At 40.2% G+C, this 16,598-nt stretch overlaps 1 protein-coding gene across 1 annotated transcript; it reads right to left on the bottom strand.

Moving 5' to 3' along the window:
* Positions 1 to 4,579: 4,579 nt before the first annotated feature.
* LOC139159777 (zinc finger protein 850-like) lies at positions 4,580 to 15,500 on the bottom strand. The gene is made up of 2 exons (XM_070737164.1): positions 15,421 to 15,500; positions 4,580 to 9,044 (listed from the first exon to the last, which is right to left on the bottom strand). The coding sequence occupies exon 2, from the start codon at positions 8,873 to 8,875 to the stop codon at positions 6,611 to 6,613; it is 2,265 nt and encodes a 754-aa protein (XP_070593265.1). The 5' UTR covers positions 8,876 to 9,044; positions 15,421 to 15,500; the 3' UTR covers positions 4,580 to 6,610.
* Between the last annotated feature and the right edge of the window lie 1,098 nt (positions 15,501 to 16,598).

Genomic DNA, 16,598 nt, shown 5'->3' with positions numbered 1-16,598 from the left:
GAAACCACATGTGTGTGTTTGAAGAATGTGAATGTTTATGAAAATCATCCTGTTCAAGGTGAAATGTAAGGATCCAAATCCATGTTCAAGAACAGAACTTTGAGATCATCATGGTTGGCTGAGCCCCTGCTCACTTGCAACAAGTAGCTGAAAAAGGGGACGCAAACTGTTATAATACAGATAATTAACCCAGATGCTGACTGATACAATCTGCTGTCTAGCAGACTCTGCCCTGTGGAAGGCCTTTTTCTGAGATACCTTGCAGACTGCTCACCCTTCTAGCCTTCTGGAAAGTTGTGCAGGGTTGTTTCCAGCAGTGGGCTACGAGCCAGAACGCTAAATCACCACGGCTCATAAGTGCTTGCGGGGCCAGCGCAATTTTGCTACTGCACCTGTGGAGCCCGGAGCCACAGATGTGCCCATCCTAAAAGAGTGTGAAAATTTAGGTGTGTCTTAAGACACAGAATGTAGTCTCACCCATCCAGTATCACAGGATACTGATCCTGTGCATATGTGCAGAGGGTTATTTGTCAATGGCTTTCAAGCAGCAGTGACTGGGGAACTGCTTCAGGGGCCTGGCAAGCCAACCATTACTACCAGTTTGGCGAACGGGGCCGTCAAATATGGCTCCACATGTCATCTGTGCATGCGTGACATAAGTTCACCATCACGGGGCTCTGGCAATCCCTGCTTTTTAAAATAAATACTTGATCTGAAGAGGCCCAGTGCTATTTTATCTTCTTGTAAATAGCAAAAAATAACATATACAGTAGAACCTCGACATACGAGCTGCTCTATATACGAGCATTTCGAGATGCGAGCTAGGAGGGGAGAGATATTTTTGTTCTACTTACGAGCCCAAATTCGGGATACGAGCGCTCACCGCCTGTCCCTGTCAGCGGCCCAGCCACCTTCACTGGACGGAGCGGCCTGAGGGGGCCGGTGCGGCGGCGCCTTCGCCTCCTTCCGCGCCCCGCCCCCACTCGGCAATCGGCCCGGCAAGACCTGCCTCTGACTCATCCTTCTTCCTGAGAGTTCCCTCGCGTACGGTTTGGGATGCCGGCTTTGGCGGTGTTTTCAGGACTTTTCGCCCCGCCTTTTCCCTACGCCTCTTCCCTTCTGAGATGTGGGCAGTGCCCCCGGGCAAACTTCTACAAGATTCTTGCAGTTAGCAGCGCTCTCCAAGCCTTCGCCTCCTTCCGCGCCCCGCCCCCGCTCGGCTATCGGCCCGGCGGCATTGCTGGCGTTCCAGGCGGGCCGCCCGGCATGAACACCGGTTTCGTGCCTCTCAGGCCGGGCAGACAAGAGGTGCGGCGCTCCCACGGGGAAAGGAGAAGGCGGCGGCTCAAGCCCTTCCCCGTGCGCCCCTCCGGAGGAGCCTCTCTGGCGGTTGTCCGGGCGGGTGAAGGTGGCTGGGCCGCTGACAGGGACAGGCGGTGAGCGCTCAGAGGGGGCACAGCCCGGAGCGAGACTTGGCCTCTGCTGCGGCTGCTGCCCGTCTGCTTCTCTCTCCCTCCTTCCCTCTCTCTCCTGACATGCATGGCAAAGGTGCGGGGAGGATCGGGAGGCTCAAGCCTCCTTCGCTGGTGGCGGCCGGTTTCTTATTTTTGGGCTTGCACACATTAATTGCTTTTCCATTGATTCCTATGGGAAACAATGTTTCGTCATACGAGCTTTTCGACCTACGAGCCTCCTTCCCGCACCAATTAAATTCGTAAGTCGAGGTTCTACTGTACTTCCGGAAAGCCACATCAATTTTAACAGCATCTATACAAGTATAATCTTAAATGTAGCAGTGTCCTGTTGTAGTACTAAAATAAAGCAGCTGAATTAAACCCTGACTTAGTCATGTTTGGAGTAGATCTATTTAAATAATTGGGAGGAGTTAGTGTGACTACATTTAAGAAAACTTTCTGGCATTAATATACTGCCATAATGTACATTTCTTCAATTCTTAGCTATTTCTAGGAGTCAGGCAGGTCCCAGATTCTGAGCACGTCAGCAACTACGTCCAGGCGAAGGTTCCACTTTTGGGATGCTACCGGTATGCCCTCCAGGATTGTTGAGAGACCTCACTACAAAACATATGGGATACAGCTAAGGCATACTTTCTAAGATTAGCTATAGCTTATATAAAACACTGTAGGCAGAGTATAATAGACTAGATGACAAGGTTCTGACAGATGTCCTAATTAACTCATGAGACTTGAGTCAAGGTTCAAAAGAAATCCAACGATTTATTAGGAAAAGCATCTGCCGACATCTACTCAGAAGAAGTTTGCTCTGCTGGTACATAAACTACAGCTCATCCTTGACCCTACCCCCCCCCCTCACTGGACATGTCATAAATCACATTCTCCAATGGACCATGTTTGCAGGTTGTAAAAACCACACCCCTTCCTCCAGTAAGGTAAGATATAATCAGGAGGAAGGCATTTGTGGAATGTATTTCTAAGCAGCTCCATCCAATCTCCACTCCTCCTTATGGCAACTTGAAGCTAGTCTGCAAAATTTAGCAAGTTGACACTAGAACTGGAGTTACAGAAAAAGCCACAAGAAAAGAATCCCAAAAATCAAACGGAAATAATAAAACACACATTGAGTTTACTTGAAAAAATAAGAATTGGCTTGGAAAATTAAGACCTCTTTGAAAATGCTAATAAACCAGGAAGATAGTTGGCGTATCAATTAAAAACTGAAAAAAGGAAAAAGAGCAGATACAAAGCTTGATAGATGGGAAAGGTACATTACAGCATTAAAACAACAATAAAAAATAGTTATTCATAATTACTATGAAAACCTTTATGACCAGGAAAAATTATTGGAGGACAAAATAAAACAATACCTGGATTTCTGGGGTAGAGTCAAAGCGAGCCGGTAAGGGAGAGTAGGACTCTGTTCCCCAAGCCTAAATTCCCGACAATCGGAGGTCTTAATTGGGAGCATCAACCCCGGAGGGGAAGATGAAGTAGTGAGGGACCCTTTGAACAGTGTGGTGAAAAGCAGTCGCCAGTTTGTGGAGAAAGGTAAGCCTCGCAATTCTGAGCTGGGAACTATTACCATCGTTAAGATGGCGTCATTAGTGCTGTGACAGCCTGTGTAACAGAGGAAGATGGCGTTCTAAGCATTTCTTGAAGCATTGGCAAAGCAGACTCACACATGGTAAAGCAATAAATTTACTCTGATTGAATTGATTATATAGAACTCTTGAGCTACTCGAAAGAGACTCCAATTTGAAACTAGTGGCTACTCAGCAAAAAGAGAAATCGGATTTAAGAGAGAGACCGCAGAAGGGAGTACAAAAAAATCTCGGGACTGAAACGTGATTAAAAGTACTGTGTTGGGTGATGAAGTAAAATGGAATAAGAAATAAAAGACCAGTAAGAAATCTGAAGTGATTAAAGGCTGAAAAGAGATTGAAGTTGCGGGAGCCAGGAAGTTAAGAACGAGAAAGAAATAACTGGACACTATTATTTGCTTATATTTATTTATTTATTAATTTGTAGAAGCCATAGTATCAGGTAGTTTTTCTCCTGCCAAATAAACTTAGATATATCTTTTTGTCATTGTTTATGTGATGCACCCATTATCAGGATGATTGTTGTTTAAAACGTAAATTGTATTTGTATTTTTTGTAACAATATCCAAATGTCTTACTTTTGTATCATTTCTTCTAAATCACTTCCATCAATTCCATTTTCTGTTCCATTTTCCAATTTTGGTCAACTTCATTGTCTATTAGCTATTGATTTTAAAACCAGCCAATGCACTAAAAATCCGTTAATGCTTCAATTAATATTTTGATTTCTTCCAAAATGCTTGTAAAATTACCACAAAACTATCACCAAAGTTGTTCTTACGTCCAGGTTTCTGTCTGTTGTGCTCAAGGATACATATTCTATGATTCTATTTATTTCTTGGATACGTTAATCCTGTCCAACCAAAAAGAGACTTTTGCTGGCTTGCAAGGTTTTAACAGAAGCCTTAGCTTTCTTTCCTATTTTGTCAGCACCCCCTCCTTTTGCTTTTCATCCATTTCCCTTTTTCTTTTTAAGTCCTTAGAATCATAGGGCTAGAAGGGACCTACCACAGAATAACCGAGCTTTAGTCTTCTAGTCCTACCTTCCCTACCCAAGGCAGGAATCTTACACAATTCCAGACAATTTAGAAACATAGAAACATAGAAGTCTGACGGCAGAAAAAGACCTCATGGTCCATCTAGTCTGCCCTTATACTATTTTCTGTATTTTATCTTAGGATGGATATATGTTTATCCCAGGCATGTTTAAATTCAGTTACTGTGGATTTATCGACCACGTCTGCTGGAAGTTTGTTCCAAGGATCTACTACTCTTTCAGTAAAATAATATTTTCTCATGTTGCTTTTGATCTTTTCCCCAACTAACTTCAGATTGTGTCCCCTTGTCCTTGTGTTCACTTTCCTATTAAAAACACTTCCCTCCTGGACCTTATTTAACCCTTTAATATATTTAAATGTTTCGATCATGTCTCCCCTTTTCCTTCTGTCCTCCAGACTATACAGATTGAGTTCATTAAGTCTTTCCTGATAACGTTTTATACTTAAGACCTTCCACCATTCTTTTTTTTTTAATTTTTATTATTAAAATAGAAACATATACATCATATAATACAACGTATGTTACAATACAAAACATAAAACACACAATACGGAGAAAAGAAAAACAAAGCAAACAAACAAAAACCAAACAGGTAAAAGTATCGGCGAATAAACAGGGGAGTTGTATTGAAAACGAAAATTAGATCCAATTATATTTGCTCATTACCATGTTTCGAATAGTTTATCAAAAATGTTAAATGCCAGAATTGAAATTAACATATTGCAGAGAAATTAACAAATAATAATAAAATCTCATATTTAAATATATATAAAGTCTCATGTTATTATATAGGATAATAGATTAATTTATACCAGATTTGTAACAGTTCAAGGTTATATCTAACATTTCAATCTTAAAGCCTGTTGTTCTCGCTTTTGCTTCCTAGCCAATTATAAAAAGGGGCCCAACAATTATTGAACGTAGCCAACGATTCATTTCTAACTAGTAAAGTCAGTTTCGACATTTCTGCGCAGTATAATATTTTTTTAATTATTACTTCATTTGGGGGTAGCTCATCATTTTTCCACCACTGCGCATAGGTTAGTCTTGCTGCCATTGTTAAGTGAATGATTAAGTGTACTTGGGATTTCGATAGATTTTGTCTGATTATACCCAATAAAAAACATTCAGGAGTTTTGTCTAGTGATAGATTTAATATTTCATTGATCCAAATTCCAATCTTATTCCAATATAATTTAGCTTTAGTACATTGCCACCATAGGTGGAAATAGGTGCCCAATTCTTGTTGACATTTCCAACAATTTCGTGAGAGTTTGTTATTTAATTTGGTTAGCTTAATTGGGGTAATATGCCATCGGTAAAACATTTTGACCAAATTTTCTTTATAGGAAGTGGCAATAGTCAATTTATAGTTCCTAGTCCAGAGTATTTGCCATTCCTCCTCTTTAATCTCATTTTTAAGGTCCAGATTCCATTTCTTGACATTAATTTTTGTGCTAAAGTTGTCCAATTCATTGTAATTTAAGTAGCAATAAAATTTTTTGATTAGTTTATCTTGAGGGCCTATACATAGCTTATCTAGCAGGGCATTTTTCCTTATCCCGGATTTTTTTTTGTCTTTGTTAAATTTAGTTTGAATCTGAAGGTATTCCCACCATTCTACTTTTTGACCCAGATTTTCAAGTTCTAGCCTTGTTTTAATTGCCCCGTTTGGATTTAGAATGTCTTTATATCTTATTATATTGTTTCTTTTGTGTAAATTAGGATGTATTCTTGTAGCCCGTCTTTGGACCCGTTCAATTTTGTCAATATCTTTTTGTAGGTGAGGTCTCCAGAACTGAACACAGTATTCCAAATGTGGTCTCAACAGAATTCTATATAGCAGGATCATAATCTCCCTCTTCCTGCTTGTTATACCTCTAGCTATGCAGCCAAGCATCCTACTTGCTTTCCCTACCGCCTGACTGCACTGTTCACCATTTTGAGACTGTCATAAATCACTACCCATAAATCCTTCTGAAGTATTTGCTAACACAGAACTGCCGATACAATACTCAGATTGAGGATTCCTTTTCCCCAAGTGCATTATTTTACATTTGGAAACATTAAACTGTAGTTTCCATTGCTTTGACCATTTATCTAGTAAAGCTAAATCATTTACCATATTACAGACGCCTCCAGGATTATCAACCCTATTGCACACTTTAGAGTCATCGGCAAATAGGCAAACCTTCCCTACCAAACCTTCCCCTATGTCACTCACAAACATATTAAAAAGAATAGGACCCAGAACAGACCCTTGTGGCACACCGCTTGTAACCTGACTCTGCTCAGGTTACAAGCGGTGTGCAAGTTTCTAATCCCTCCCCATTTTCATGAACTCTCATATGACTTCTAAGTGTTGAACAGTTAAGAAAAACTTTTCTTCCATCAGGGCCTATTAGGTCTTTTTCCATGACATTTTTCTAATGTCTCGCTTTTAAGCAAAACATTACCGCACACTCTGCATCTCTATGGCTTCACTTGCGTATGAACCTTTTGATGCCTTCCAAGGTGTTGTTTTTGGGAAAAATATTTCCCACACTCCACACAGAGGTATGGCTTCTCCCCAGTGTGGATTCTCTGATGAACCCGAAGCAGTGTTGCTGTGAGAAAACCTTTCCCACACTCCTCACATATATAGGGCCTCTCTCCTGTGTGCCCCTTCTGATGTCTCCGAAGTTCAGCAGACTCCACAAAGGTTTTCTCACATTCTGGGCATTGATAGGGTCTGTCTCCAGTGTGAAGTTTCCGATGTCGAATTAGGTGTGCGTTGAGACCAAAACATCTCCCACATTCTGGGCATTGATAGGGTCTTTCCCCAGTGTGAAGTTTCTGATGTCGAATTAGGTGTGCGTTGAGACCAAAACATCTCCCACATTCTGGGCATTGATAGGGTCTTTCCCCAGTGTGAAGTTTCTGATGTTGAATTAGTTGTGTCTTGCAACTAAAACATCCCCAACACTCTGGGCACTGATACGGTCTTTCTCCAGTGTGAAATCTGTGATGTTCATTAAGTTGTGACTTATTGGCAAAATACTTCCCACATTCTGGGCACTTTTCATTTTTCTGCACACACTTAAAAGGCTTCTCCCCTTTGTGAATCCTCTCATGTTTTCTAAGATAACTTTTGCATCTAAAAACTTTCTCACACTCTGGACATTTATATTGCTTCTCTAAGTGGATTTTCTGATGCCTCAAAAATGTATCTTTACGGGTAAAAGCTTTCTCACAAACTGAGCATTTATGGCATTTCTCATCCGTGTGGGTTTGGAAGTGAATTCTAAGGGATGATGAATGAGCGAAGGCTTTCCCACAGTCTAAACATTTGAACTTTTTTTCCCCTCTGTGAACATTCTCATGATTTCTGAGGATTTGTATTGTACGGAAAAATGTTCCACATTCAATGCACTTATAGGGCTTTACCCCTGTATGGATACTCTGATGTTGAAAAAGTGTTTCCTTAAAAGAAAAACATTTATCACAATCGTTACATTTATAGAGTTTTTCTTCCCTGTGTGTCCTGTGGTGTCTCCAAAGTGCAACACTAGTCACAAATCGTTTCTCACATTCTGGGCACGGATAGGGTCTTTCCCCAGTGTGAACTTTCTGATGTCTAACTAGATGTGACCTTTCACCAAAACATCTCCCACATTCTGGACACTCATGGGGTTTTTCCCCAGTGTGAATTCTCTGATGTTTCAGCAGGCAATATTTGCTGGAAAAAGATTTCCCACATTCTAGACACATTTTGTCACATTTTCCCCCAGCATGAATTCCATGATCTCGAATTAGGTGTGACTTTGATTGATATAGTTGTTCTCCCATGTGCTTACTTTGGTGTCTCCAAAGTTCAGAAGAATCCACAAATTTTTTCTCACATTTTGGGCATTGATAGGATCTTTTCCCAGTGTGAATTTTCTGATGTCTATTTAGGTTTGACTTTCTGCCAAAACATCTCCCACATTCTGGGCACTCATGGGGTCTTTCCCCACTGTGGATTCTCTGATATTTCAGCAGGCAAGATTTGCTGGGAAAAGATTTCCCACATTCTGGGCGTGTTTTGCTTTCCTCCTTTGTGTGTATTTTATTATGTTGGCAAAGAGATGAGCTCCAAAGGAAATATTTTCCACAGTCTAAACATTTATAAGGACCCTGCCCTGTATGAATTTTCTCATGCTTTCTGAATATTTTTTTATAATAGAAAGATTTCCCACACTCCAGACATTGATAAGGTTTTCCCCTGGTGTGGATTTGCTGATGTTTAAGCCGCTCTGAGTTTTGGGGAAAGCACAACCCACATTGCACACACTTGCAAGCCTTCTCTTCAGACAGCCTGTTTTGTGGCATAGGAAGACGCCGTCTGTCAGGAAATCTTCTCCAGCACGTCCAGGATTCCAGAGATCTCTTTTTCTGGTGGATGCGCTGATGGGCTCCAAGGTCCGAGCCTTTAGCAAAACGCTCCCCGCACTCTCCGCATTTGTAAGGCTTAAGTCCAGGGTGGCTCCGGAGATGTTTGGCAAAGCTCCACACTCCAGCAAAGGAGATCCCACAAAGAAAACACAGATGGGATCCATTCCATGTGTGCAGATTCTGGTGGAGGAAAAGGAGGGACTGGTGAGCAAAGGATTTCCCGCACTGGGAGCATTTCGAGAGTCTCCCTTGATTCCCCTGAGGGCCAAAGTGTTCCCCCCTCTGCATAGTTTCCAGGGGCTGCACACTTCCAGGACTTTCCATCTGAGGAAATTCTTACAAGCAGAACTTTGGCCAAAAGGTTGGAAGATGGACAGGAGGATGGGCTCCAGCACAACTCCAAAAGCTCAGAAAACTAAACCTCTGGTTACAGTGACTGACCCAGATTGCATCCCGGAAGCAGAATTTTCTTCAAGGGTTTTGCTGGTGACACCTGCAGGATGAAAAAAAAGAAGTGAAGGAGAAAGGAAGATTTATTTTCTTTAGCTCTCTTTATAGCCGAAACAAAAGCTGGTGTCGAGCTCAAATTTGAGATATGTGTAGCCATTTTATTTACATCTTTATTATACTCATTTATTCCTTTTCTTTCTCTTTACTATAAAAAGGGCGTTTTCAGGTTCACCACATTCTTAACCCTGCTGTTCTGTTCGGGTCGTATGTGACCCGAAGCCAAGTTTGAGTCCCTGTAAAAAATTTTCCCTGCATATCTGAAACTTGAAATTTCATGACTTTTCATCATTTCAGGGGTTCTCTCTATGAGAATTTTTTTGGGGGGGTGGGGGGCTTAGTTTTTGCTGAGCAAAAAAAGTTCCTAATGTTATGTTCGGGTCACATACGACCCGGACCGAAAACACTTCATTTGAAGTGCTTATGTTTGGTCAATTTGAAAACTTTTTTCACTTGGAAAGTAGTCTGAACATTTCTGCACACAATGATATGAAAATTGAAATGAAAAAATTAATCCTTATTGGTTTATTTTGCACATAAATGTGCCGCCCCCCCCCGTTTTTGTGATTTTTTTTCAATTTATGGATAGTTTTGCTTGCAAAATCCATTCTATTTTACTGGAGTTGGTGTGGGATTGGTAGCTTGAACATTTCTGAATATAAGAAAAATATAAAGGAACTGAAAAAAATGATTCTTACTGGTTTTTTAACATCAGAAATAAGGCCTCCCCCCCCCCCTCGGCTGCTTGCAATCATTTTCACTTTTTATTTTTTTATGCTCCAAATCCGAAATATTCTTTAAAATCTTAGGCATTCATTTACTCAATTTAACAATGCTGGTCATCAAAAAATATTTTTGGGGTGGTGGCTAATTGTTTTCTGGGCAAAAAAAAATCATAACTTAAAATCTGTTTCTGTTCGTATATGACAGGACCAAAAATATTTTTTTTAGGTACTTGAATTTAATCTTTTTGAAAACTTTTTCAACTGGAAAACTAGTTTGAACATTTATGAACATAATGATATGAAAATTGAACTGGAAAAATTGAGACTTATATTTTTATTTTGATCAAAAAGCCCCTCCCCCCATCCTTTCTGAATTTCGTGTCAATTTATATTTTTTAAGGCTACAAATCCCTAAGGAATTTTCCCCCAAAAGGTTTGATATACTAAATTGAACATTTCTGAACATGAGAAAAATATAAATGAACTGAAAAAAATGGTTCTTATTGGTTTATTTTTGCCACAAAAGGGCCACCCCCCCCGGCCTTGCTGTGTGCCATTATTGTCACTGTTTATACATATTTGTCTATAAATATTTGGAATATCCTTTTGAAAATCAACCACATTGTAGCCAGATAACTAATTTTATGAAAGAAATCCATTTTACTAAAAAAAAGTATGTAAGTTTGAAATTAACAGCATAATTTTTATATAAATTGAAATAAATTTATATGCAAAATAAACCAATATGCATCAATTTTTCCAGTTCAATTTTCATATCATTATGTTCAGAAATGTTCAAGCTACAAATCCCACACCAACTTTAGCAAAATAGAATGCATTCTGCTAGCAAAACTATCCATAAAGTAAAGACTATTTCACAAAAACGGGGGGAGGCACATTTATGTGCAAAATAAACCAATAAGGATTAATTTTTTCAGTTCAATTTTCATATCATTGTGTGCAGTAATGTTCAAGCTACCAATCCCACACCAACTTTAGTAAAATAGAATGCATTTTGCAAGCAAAACTATCCATAAATTGAAAAAAAATCACAAAAACGGGGGGGGCGGCACATTTATGTGCAAAATAAACCAATAAGGATTAATTTTTTCATTTCAATTTTCATATCATTGTGTGCAGAAATGTTCAGACTACTTTCCAAGTGAAAAAAGTTTTCAAATTGACCAAACATAAGCACTTCAAATGAAGTGTTTTCTGTCCGGGTCGTATGTGACCCGAACATATCACTAGGAACTTTTTTCGAACAGCATACAAGGGTTAAGGTGAGGAAAAGGTGCCTCTAGAAGTTGTGAATGCTCCAACACTAGACGTTTTTAAGAAGATGTTGGATAACCATTTGTCTGAAGTAGTGTAGGATTTCCTGCCCAAGCAGAGGGCTGGACTAGAAGACCTCCAAGGTCCCTTCCAACTCCGTTATTATTAATAAAAATAATCTGGATCTGGAACAACTAGTAACTAACAATACTAGACTCAACAACTGCCTTGATTTCATCTTCTGTAACAGCTTAAACTCAATGTATGATGCAAAATATAATGGTCTGATCATAACACTTTTAAAATTATTTGGGAAGGACAGAAAATAGTTAGGAGAAGGTGGACACTAAACCCCCAAATTTTAAAAGAAAAAGAATTTATCTTAAGAATTAGAAAAGAAATGGAATTATTCTTTGAAGAAAATAAAAAGCAACCAACATCACTCCAAATTATATGAGATACAGCTAAAACATACTTGAAGGGCATAGCAATAGCTTATCTAGCAAATGAATGAATGAATGAATGAATGAATGAATGAAAGAATAAGGAAAAAAGACAAATGCAGAATACACTTTATGAAAACATTAAAAAATTAGAAATGAAATTACAAAGAGCTTCAGAATGAAAAAAATAAGGAGAAAATGGTTCTTACAAAACATAAATTATATATAGTGGAGCAAGAGGAAAGAACAGGAGAATTGAAAGCACCAAAACAAAACAATTTCAAGCATGAGTCTTTATGGTTAGCCTACAAATTAAAAAAAAAGATAGGGAAAAAGACTGATTCAGGTATTACAAGATAAGAATGGAGAGTCACAGTATAAAATGGAAAGAAAAAAATTATCCAAAATTACATTGAGGCACTGTACAAAATAGAGGACATAGAGGGGGGGACAACTTCGGAGAGGGGCGGCATACAAATCTAATTAATAATAATAATAATAATAATAATAATAATAATAATAATAATAAAGGATACAAAACAATACCTAAAAGTCAAGGGGTTGCTGGAACTAAAGGGAGAACGTAAGAGCATACGGTATTGCTTATCAACTATAAAGCCCTACATAGCTTAGAGTCAGACTGTCTTCAGGACCGCCGACTGCCGCATAGGTCCCAGCGGCCGATAAGGGCTCAAAGGGTTGGCCTTCTCCGGGACCCTCAGCTAAACAGTGTCGACTGGCGAGGCCACGGGGAAGGGCCTTATCTGTGGTGGCTCCAGCTTTCTGGAACCAGCTATCCCCAAAGATCCATACTGCCCCCATCTTACTGGCTTTCTGGAAAGTCTTAAAAACCTGGCTTTATCGGCAGGCCATTGATTAAATAAGGTATTATCTAAATCCGTCCATAAGAGATTTGTATGGTTTCTTTGTAATGGGTTTTAAATTATCTTTTAAACTGTTTTTTAGATTTTGTTCTTAGTGTTGTAAGCCACCCAGAGTCCTTAGGGAATTGGGCAGATGTAAATCAAATTAATAAAATAAAGAAATAAATAAAATAACGAGATATAAAAGAGATAATAGTGACAGAATTAAGAAGACCAGTGGAACCCCCCCCCCCAAAAAAAATTAAGACTCCAAGACTGGATGGTTTGCCAGGAGAGATATATAGGGTCTATATATAGAGGGATGAGGGCAAAGCAATGCATGCAATTTACATACACTTCTGTATAGCCTTTGATTCAGTGGTACATGACAAAATACAATAACACTAAAAATACTAAATACTAAAAATACAAAATACTAAAAATTTTAGTAAAATATTAAAACTAAAATCTTATGGCATTTCTGGACTCCTGCATAATTGGCTAGCTGCATTCCTCTCAAACAGGCAACAAGCGGTCAAAATAGGGAATGCCCTCCCAAATCCTGTACCTGTCCCCCAAGGCAGCATTTTAGGGGCAACTCTCTAGTTTACCCCAGTGATGGCGAATCTTTTTTCCCTCTGGTGTCAAAAGTGCATGCGCACGCATTATCGTGCCTGCGCGAGTGCTTACACCCATAATTCGATATGTGGGGAAAGCGAAAATTGCCTCCCCTGGAGGCCCTCTGGAGGCCAGAAACAGCCAGTTTCCAAAATTCTGGTGGGCCTGGTAGGTCTGTTTTTCACCCTCCCCAGGCTCCAGAAGTTCTCTGGAAGCTGAAAATGCCCTCCCAAAGCCTCCGTGCAAGCCAAAAATCAGCTAGAGCAACAGCTCGCATGCCAATAGATATGGTTCCGTGTGCCACCTGTGGCACCTGTGTGATAGGTTTGCCATCACTGGTTTACACCAATGACCTTAGTGATCATATTAAAAGCAACTGTGTTTTCTTCACTGATGATGTAAAACTATTCAACACAACCGACAATGCTGCTACCCTTCAAAAAGACCTTGACTATGCGTCAGAATGGTCAAACAAGTGGCAACTTGAAATGTCAATCAACAAATATTCTGTTTTACATATTGAGGAAAAAATCAGAACATAAAATAGAAACTGGATGGACATGACATTGAGCCGCCCCGAGTCTTCGGAGAGGGGCGGCATACAAATCTAATTAATAATAATAATAATAATAATAATAATAATAATAATAATAATGACCTTGTATAATCTTGGAAAATCCAAAGAAATTCAACAAGAATGTGTTGTGAGTGAGACCCTCACTCGGTCACGAACCTTGGAGTACTCATCTCTAATGATTTAAATGCCAGAGCTCACTGTAACAACATTGCAAAAAAAGCAAGAGTTGTTAACCTAATTTTGCATAGCTTCTTTTCTGGTAATATTATATGAAGCATACAAAACATTTGCTAGACTAGTTTTCAAATACAGCTCATCTGCCTGGAACTCACCCTGCATATCGGACATTAATACAATTGAGAGAGTCCAGAAATATTTGACAAGAATATTCCTCTGCTCGCAACAATACCTTATACCACCAGACTTTAAATTTAGGGTTTAAGACAACTTAGAATTATGCCTTAGAACTTAGGTCTGACCTAAGCATAGTATACTGTATATAATTATCTACTACAATGTCCTTTCTGTCAATGACTAGTTCAGCTTCAACCACAATCATATAGGAGTATGCAATAGATACAAATTTAAGGTAAACCACACCAAACTGGATAGCAGGAAATACGACTTCAGCAACAGTGGTCAATGCATGGAATACACTACCTGACTCTGTGGTTTCATCCCCAAACTCCGAAAAACCTTAACCTTAGACTATCTACTGTTGACCTCACCTGTTTCCTAAGTGGTCTGTAGGGCATGTGCATAAGTGCGCCAATGTGCCTACCGTCCCTCCCCTTTTATTTCTATGCATTTCATGTATTAATAACCATATTTATACAGAGATGGGTTCCCTCCCAGTTCGGATCGATAGCAACTTGCTGGTGATCATGGAACCGATTCAGTCAGTGCCGATCTGTGGGCACCACATTTTTTAAATTTTGGGGGGCACTTTTTATTTTTTTGAATTTTTTTCCAGGGCTTTTTTCTTCTGCACATGTGTAAAGCCAAGTTTCTGGCACTGTATCTGGGGTCACCATATTGATTTTGGCTTTTTTGGGGGGTGGGGGAGTTTTGGCCACTATGCATGCATGTGTGCGGCCACGCAGCACGGGAGCAAGCAAACCAGCAGCAGGGCAAGTTAGAACCCACCCCTGTGTTTATACCTGTTATCTCATACATGTTAATTAATTAAATAAATTGGCTTGGCACGAAGCTCAGAGCCGAATTGGGGGCAGCACGGAGGCTATGTGAATGGGCGCCAGTGAGTGATGTCAAGTTGGCGAGGCCCACCCAGGTTTTGTGGCTCTTAGTATTTTCTGTGGGGAATGGATCCAAATGGCTCTTTGAGTGTTTAAGGTTGCAGACCTCTGGTATAAGACCTCCTGCTTGAGTCGGAGGCTGGACTAGAAGACCTCCAAGGTCCCTTCTCGCCCTATTCTGATGGATAAAACCCACCATCATACGCTCCATCAGAGCAAAACTAGGAAAATAATGATTATTTTTCCAGATTATACTCAGCTTTGTAGAATGAAAAGTAAACAACTGATATCCTAAAATAAAGGCAAAGTTATTTTTCTCCATTTAGATGCAGCGAAAGTGGATCTTTTTCTCTGTTGGGAGAAAATGAACTCAATTCAAGGAACTAAACCTTTCCTCCCCCCCCCCCAACAAACCCTCCAACCTCAGCGAGGAGACGGCTATTTCTTTCATTCCCACAGTGATCCCCCCTCCACTTAAACCCTTAAAAGGAAAGCCCCCCTTTCCCTCCGTGGGGCGAGGCTTCCCCCACTTTGCCCAGAGGTTCCCCGTCCAGTCCCACATCCACCCGGGACCCTTCTGGCATCGAGGGGACACTCGGGGCTACCTTCCTCCTGGCAGCCCGAAGGAGAGCAGGAGCCCTGCGTGCCCGGACCGGGGCAAGCGGCAGCCTCGCCGGACACCAAGAATTCGCACAGCCGCCCAAAAGGCTGCAAGTGTGGGAACAACATAAAAAAATTACCGGAAATTCAGACTCATTCAACAAGGGAGAGGGAGAACGAGAGGAGCTTCCTAGAGCATTCCTTCGGAGGCCTCTCCCTTCTCTTTTCCGGCTCTTGTTTCCTCCCTGAGAGGGTAAGACTCTCCTTCCTTTACTGCTCGCAGGTGGCTGCAGTTTCGGTGCCCGACAAGGGCCGCTTCCCCCTAGGAGGGCGTTGGGCAGAGTTTAGAGAAGCCGGGAGCCTTTGTTTTCTTGCCAAGGCACGAACGAGTAAATTTACAGAATAACAGTGTTGGAAGGGAGTTTGAAGGTCTTGTATTCCAACCAAGGGATATTATCATTCTAGATAAGTTCCCTACTTATCTTTCTTGTTCTTCGCTGCATCCTTACTAATCTCAACATCTTTTTTCTATTGTGATATAAAATTCAAAACCCCCCAAAGATGAACTTTAGCCCAATCTGGAAAGATGAAGCAACTTTATCAATAAACTGTGTGAAACACTTGGAGGGTTGCAAAGAAACCCCAGGAGTTTTTATTTATTTTATTTTATTTATTCATTTGTCCAATACACAATACATATGGAAGAGAATAGACATGAAGTAATATATATAAAGATAATATGTAAAAATAGAGAAGATATATGAAAGGAAGAAAATATATATGATATATGAGATAAAGGAAAGACAATTGGACAGGGGACGAAAGGCACACTAGTGCACTTATGTACGCCCCTTACTGATCTCTTAGGAATAGTCTAAGGGTAAAATGTTGGGGGTTAGGGGATGATACTACGGAGTCCGGTAATAGTGTAGGACCTAAATTTAATGTGACTTTGTTTTGCCTTTTGGAAATAAAAATGATATCGGGGTCAAGATGGATATCAGTTCTTCAAGAGAGGCTGAATTAAGAAAGAAAACCCAGAAGAGTTCTAGAATTTTAACTATTGATATAGGCTAGATGACAAAATCTTAAAATCAGAATGATGGTAGCCATGATTGCTGTGACATTTATCGGAAGAGAAAGTTGGACAAAATGAGGGTAGGAAGATTGTGGTAGTTTCTAA

The sequence above is a fragment of the Erythrolamprus reginae genome, chromosome 2 (genome assembly GCF_031021105.1).
Source record: "Erythrolamprus reginae isolate rEryReg1 chromosome 2, rEryReg1.hap1, whole genome shotgun sequence".
Taxonomy (NCBI): Eukaryota; Metazoa; Chordata; class Lepidosauria; order Squamata; family Dipsadidae; genus Erythrolamprus; species Erythrolamprus reginae.
This window is presented reverse-complemented; position numbering and strand designations above follow the sequence as displayed.

Coding starts and splice junctions, on each gene's coding strand:
- LOC139159777 (XM_070737164.1), bottom strand. CDS start 8,875: ATGGAAAGTCCTGGAAGTGTGCAGCCCCTGGAAACTATGCAGAGGGGG.